This window comes from Cyclopterus lumpus, chromosome 17 (assembly GCF_009769545.1).
Source record: "Cyclopterus lumpus isolate fCycLum1 chromosome 17, fCycLum1.pri, whole genome shotgun sequence".
Taxonomy (NCBI): Eukaryota; Metazoa; Chordata; class Actinopteri; order Perciformes; family Cyclopteridae; genus Cyclopterus; species Cyclopterus lumpus.
In genome coordinates, this window is record NC_046982.1 from 11,136,120 (window position 1) to 11,142,918 (window position 6,799).

Sequence of the window (6,799 nt, forward strand, 5' to 3'; positions counted from 1 at the left end):
TAAAGTAAATTGTATTCATACTCAAATTAAATAGAGGCTTTTATTTTTCCCCTTTTAAGAAATAGTAAAAACAATATTGATGACACTCATTATTCCTCATTTAGTGGCCACACCTGGAACAGAGAAAGCATGTGTAGTGCTGCTCCTTCACTCATTGTTGCAGTAGCTTCTGTAGAGCTTCTTCCCCCCCCCACAGGCTGGAATCTTGGGGCCCTGAAAAAAATAAAAGCACTTGTTGTTAGGTGACCTGCTTGTGCTTTTATAGCACCAGTAAAATTGTACTAAAAAGGCCAAAGTGCATGACTCAATGAATGATTCAGACTTGATTGCCATTAACTGTACCTTGTACATGCTGCAGACCAGAGTGAAGAGAGAGTTTAAGGCCTTGTCCTGCATGTCGTCTGTGTGCTCCTGCGAATTAAGTAAAAATGAGTATCCCAAAGGCCATGTAAAATAATTAACATTTTAAAAAGTAGCATTTAGGAGACCGAAAGAACAGTTGACTTTCTAAACAGAAGATCTGTAAGATCATGTGAAAACTAGAATAATCTAAACTGTCAATTGTCATAAGTAGCATATAGAATTCTTGATTTGTTATCTTGTTATGGCCTAAAACTTGTTTTGTGAGGTCAGTGAGCCTTGACCGCAATATTTTAAATTAGTGAATCCTCTGGTCCAAATGGAAGTCTGTGCTAGATGTAATGAAATTCCCTACAGGCGTTCCTGGGATATCACATTCACAATAACCGGATGGACATGGTGTCAGTGACCTTAACCATCAAGATCTAAGCATTTCATCTTCGAGTCAAAGTGAAAATGTAGGAATATTTTCATGAATACCAGAACTAAAATACAGAAATCAAAATTTAAACTTTTAACCGTTACATTTTGGTATGGTTATCAGTCACAGCTTTTAACTTGCAGTAGCTTGAGCAAGTGTCAACATAATATCTTTGCTGTAAACATATTATCACCCGTTTACAAGAAAAGCATCATAGGCAGTGGCAGAATGGGGGCATTGCAGAGAAAGTGGCTTCAATGCAAGTAAGGATGAAAAGGTGGACCATCAGAGAACTATAAACATACAGTTGATTTAAAACTCAATTAAAGAAATGGTTAGTTACTACCCAGCGCCGTCAGCACTAGAACGCAACTGCTCCTTACTATCCTCAATCTGTCCGTGTTGAACTTTCCCTCTGTCTGTTGTCAGGTGTCTGTAGTTTGCTAGTCGACCATCATCTACCTGCATGCCTGTCTTTTGTTGTTGTTGTTTAGCTGTGTCTGACTGATTTATATATTTCATATACTCTGCATGCTTTTAAGTTATGTGCCTCTAACAGAGTTTTTTTTTTTGTGTCCAACAATGCAGCATAATCTTTTTTTTTTTTTTTAAAAGCCTATTCTATTTTAACATTAGTTCTCCCTCAATTTATTTTGCTGTGTGCATGTTGAATTTGTGAGCCTCTGTGTTGCATGTCTAGTTAGTACTTGACAGCAAGCGTTTCCTGAATGAGGCTACTACTTAAAATATTCTGACTCTATTAATTGTTTGTGCACCCGTTATAAAGCGCCAATATTGTATAAACCATGTACACTTAATCTTATCCGTTTTTAGATTTGTTTTGTGACATCTGCCTCTGGGGACCACAGATGACAAATAGCCTCTTGGCTAACTATGGCGCATTTACAGAAATGTTTTTATTAATGTCCACCGTCCCTTATCAAATAAACCAAAGTAAAAAGAAAGTTTGTGATCCATTCATGTCTGAAGCGTTATAATTTATAGCGGTCCCCTAGTTATGTTTTTTTCCACAGAAGCCTTAGTTTTTCCTGCCGACTGTACTGGAGCCTTACCCCATTTATGGTCACCCAGGGAACATATTGGTGGGGAGGTTTCAGAGCTTCGGTCCTCAAGGCATTCTGATGCATCAGCTGGTTTCCCACGTCCCCTTTTACACAGCTCATGACGCTGTCCCAGTTCAGCTGAGGGCTGTAGAGTTCCACGCACTGCAAACACCAATGAGTGAAATAAACACACAAAAGTAGTAATATGTTGGGGCAGTGGCAGTGACTGAAAAGGACACACACACACACACACACACATATACACATATACACATACACCCCACCCCCCTTACGCTCTTGGCTGCCTTGATGACATCAGAGGAAGATTCCATGCAGTAGATAATCTGGTAAGCAACGTCGGTCATGTTCAATAGACAAGTCTGAGAGGAACGAGGAAATCCATTAATCATAGTAGAGTGCCAGTATTGTGACACTACTACAAGACAATACTGACTTTAGTTAAAAACAAAAGCATTTAGACTGAACATTTCTCCAGGCAATTATGGCACTTACACAACACAGATTTAAATTAATGCATTATCTGAAGGATGAATAGTATTTATTCCCATTAAGGGAGATTACATGTTTCTGAAGTGTATTTACAGTATTATTCAGCGGTTTACTCTGTAACTTTACCTCAATCATGTTGCCCAGACATTCCAGTTCTCCATGCTGGCACTCAAAAATATACTTCTGTCCATCAGGTTTCTCCTGGGGTGAAATACATGCAAACAACCAAGATTATGACACAAATAACATTACGTTCAAGGGAAAAAAATAAAATAAAAATAGTCACCACACATGATTTGAGGACAACCCCACTGCCTACTCTAAAGTGTATAGGAGGGACTGCAATCCCAGAGTGAGGGTCACGGCTTACCCTTGCATTGCCGTAGGGCACCAGAGTAACCGACATGATGTCTTTCAGCATGAGCCAGGTGGGAAAGAGCATCTCAGTGAAAAACATTCTGCAGCCGGGACACAGACTCTCATAGTAAAGCACCACCTCCACGTGATCTGTTGTCTGACGGGACCTGGTGAAGTTAGACTCCTGGCACTGCTTCAAAACCTGAGAGAGAGAGAGAGAGAGAATACACACACACACACACACACACACACACACACACACACACACATATATATATATATATTTGGTAACAGGATTAATCTACAGTAGTTACATTAATTACCCAATCTTGTTCACAAAGTCCTTCAACTTTCTTGAAGATATATTTTTTTAACTTTAACTTTTGCTAGCTAACTTTAACGTAAACCTGGAAAGTGACGTCAAGGTGACTGGCTGGATACGGCTGCCATACCTGCTGTTACCTGTAGGGCAGTGATTTAACGGAAGTTAGGAAAACATTTAACCGGAACTAGCTTGTATCTGGAGTGTCCCGTGACGTCACGGGCCTGAGAGAGCATTTTAAGGATGATGAAATACGATAACAGACGATAACGTAACTTCGTATATCATCAACTAATCTTACCCCGCACTGGAGAGCTGAGTCCAGAGACGAGCACCACTTTGACGGCGGATGGGGACATAAAGAGAGAGCGCACTGAACATTTAACACGACAGTCAGAACCAGCAGCAGCGGGGTCTTCATCTTCACCTGCAGCACGAGGCTTTAGTGTGACGCTACACACACGTTAGTCACTTACAATTTAGTACCGAAACATACAATGCCACTTTAAATACGGCACCGACGCTTCCTCGTGGATGCTACTTAGATTTTGATTGGCTGACGGTCATATGACCAAGACAGCGTCGCTTGTAAACAGGATATATTTTTGCAGACAGCTGCTGGTTTGGGGAAACATAAACTCATAAATGAGTCAAGATGTCATGAGACTTGTGTAGTTTGGCAACATTTGGTCAGCTTTCAACCTTATTTTATGTATCCCAGAGATGACTAATGTGGTAGACAATACAACAAAGGTTTCATAAATCTTGGAATGCATTGGCAATTGAAAAACATGACTTTCTTTTTTTAAATCACAAAATGTGTTGAACTTCACAATTTCACATGTTTTGTATTTACACGACTGTACGCTACGAGTTGTATTACTGAAATTACTCCTATAACACCTAATAAACGGGATAAAGTGTATTCTGCAAATACACCATAAGTTATATAAGTTATACCAACTTAAAAGGTGACGTCAGGGTGATATAAGTTATAACACTCTGGTTGAGTTACACCGAAATTAGGACTGTCATGTTCTGCATACAAGGTTCAAAAAGTTCCTTTATACCTTTGTACTATAAATGTTCTGGCACAGATAAAAGATAACTAGACAATGTAAAATACTTTTAGGAGTAATTGGGTGATGAGTTTTTCTTGTATGGAGTTGTATGCTTGGCGTGACTTGTACACATCATCTGGCTAATTATAAAACTTGCATGTCTCAGCTCAGTTTTTCGGTCCAAGTCATGAGAACACACTGCATATGTACACACCACATCACAAACCCTTGAACATTATGGAAGGTTTTACCTGGTGACTCTCACATGATCTCTCCCAGCTGTCCTCTCAAACCAGGATAAGAGACAAAAATAGCTGACAGGACAAAGACTGCATGATTCACTCTGCTTCCTGTCTGCTTTGCTGTGTTTTGGCTCAGAGTGTTTCATATAAAACTAAACCAGTACAGTACAATACTTCATCTCTGCTATTTGTTACCTGTGTTTGCTTTGACCATATTCTCATACAGTGTGTGGACATTTATGTTATAATGTATGAGAAAGTCACAAACACATTTGTCACATTTTCTCAGTTCCCTCGTGTGGTATCTGGCCTTCAATTAATGTTGGTCTTCATGGCTTAGGTTTTTAAATACTTCTATACGTTTATGTCTCCACCCTAATTTAATTGTAGAGAATGCATGTTATCCTTTGTGGTTCTCAAAGAATTAAACATTTTTGAATAATCAGTAACACTATCTTTTTAGAAAAAAAAAGGTTGTAGTTAATCTAGTTACACCAGAGCTCAGAACAGTGTTCATGCTTTCGAGGGAAAAAGTTCCTATAAAACTGTTAATAGCGAAGAAAGGGATTTTTCTAGTGAAGGTTTCTCATTGTGTTTCTCACTCAATATGTTTGTGTACCCAAAGTAACAAACACATTTCAGTGGGTGTTTCAAATGAGGGGTGCCATATTGTTTAAGCCCAGCAAAGTTAGCAAGAATATAACTAGGACAAGAACATATGAGTATGTGAAAGTGTGACGAGTTAATGATTGGCTGAAAATTATAAACCAAGGAAATAAAAGCCGAGAGCAGCAATCATCATTTTATATATTTTATTGTCTTTTAAAATCATTGCATCAGCCTAAAGAAAGAACCGTACAGATGAAAGAGCTGTCTGAGGACAAACAACTCTGAAGCAAGCTGTACACAAGTGAGAAAGAAAGACACGTTGTATCTGAATAAAGGCAGACCAACGGGAGGGAGGATGACACATGAGAGAAGAAGAATAACCATCTTTTCGTTCATAGGGGTTGGGCACACCTCAACCAATAGGCTCTACTGGCTTAATCAACAGTGCTCCCTCCGAGTTCAATTGCACTTTGGTGTAGAGTAGCTTTGTCTGACTGCCCCATTTGAAAGAAAGCGATCATTGTTAATTATCCACTAAGAACCGTGTGTTGCTGCTGAGGCAGTGATACATTAGTCAACTTGTTGGGCAACATGGGAGAGCAGACAAGACGTTTCCTTGTTATTAGTGTAAAAATGTTGATGCACATTTTAAATTGTTGCTGATCTTCAATGTTGCCCAGGCAGTTGCGAAAGGGATCACTGCCAATCTTGTCTCCAACGTTCAGAGTTGGGTCTTGAATATGAACTACTACCAGTGAAAAGCACTACAACATTCACATCAGAATAATCAAACAAATGGCAACCTTCCAGGTCAAAGTCTAGACTGAGAAGTGATGGTGTGAGAAGATTGGATGCAGGCAGACAAAGAGGAAATGAAAGTGCAGTTGTTAATGTCATAACATTTTAAATGGAAATCACACAAGCTGAAACTATTATGGTAAGATTTGGTCGATAAAATGAGTTTAACCAACCATTTTAATTTGAGTATAATCTGTTTTGTAGTGCAAATCAAGATAAGGATGCCTTGATAGTTATTCCAGAATGTCAGACTCTGTTTATGTAATAAAAGTTACTCAAGCATGTTCAACAAGTGGTGTGTTTTTACTGTTATTCACAAGATATGGGTGTCACCCCATATCATTTCTTTGATCTGGGTCCTTACCAGAAAACACCTGGCAGAGTCACGCTGTCTACTATCGATCCACCATATGTACATATTATAAAAGCAAAAGATGTCACAGCGTCTCAAGTTATGATTCAGTCCTGCATAAACAAGGCTCAGTGTAAGGTGAACTACTCAGCAGGTAAAGAATGACAAAGACTGATGAATAAGTGTGTATTAAGAAAAACATTATTTTGTTGCGCTATTGTTTTGAAATTGAGGGAGCACTGTTCTCATGAGTCAAAAAAAAGATTAATAAACCAAAACAGAAAAAAACAAAAAAAACAGAAGAAGCAGTCATAACATTTTCAAGTTTAAAATGACAGAGGAAACAAAGAAATATAAATCAATCTATTACAGCCACTTTGAGGGACAGACAGATTGATTCTCAAACGCATATTTACTATTTGGTTATTTACATATTGTAAACATTTGTATTTTCTTTTTTTCTGTACGGAGGAAAAAATTCAAGCTAGCTTATTTTTGTCTTTATAGGCTCTGTAAGGTTATGATTAACAATTATAAACAAACAAACAAAAACTAACCAACACTTGGACTGACATCTATCAGCTTTTTTAAAAAGCCCCCAAAAAAACCAAAACATACTTAGGCACCATAAAAGAACACTTTCTAATGCCATCATTGTTCCACGTACATGTGCGTAAAGGAGTGATCACAAACTATTCATGTA

At 38.4% G+C, this 6,799-nt stretch overlaps 1 protein-coding gene across 1 annotated transcript; it reads right to left on the reverse strand.

The window, feature by feature from the left end:
* Window positions 1–9: 9 nt before the first annotated feature.
* On the reverse strand, window positions 10–3,589 carry ifi30 (IFI30 lysosomal thiol reductase). Its single transcript, XM_034555590.1, has 7 exons — window positions 3,336–3,589; window positions 2,726–2,914; window positions 2,482–2,556; window positions 2,139–2,225; window positions 1,855–2,007; window positions 343–411; window positions 10–213 (listed from the first exon to the last, which is right to left on the reverse strand). The coding sequence occupies exons 1-7, from the start codon at window positions 3,453–3,455 to the stop codon at window positions 148–150; spliced, it is 759 nt and encodes a 252-aa protein (XP_034411481.1). The 5' UTR covers window positions 3,456–3,589; the 3' UTR covers window positions 10–147.
* Window positions 3,590–6,799: the final 3,210 nt, after the last annotated feature.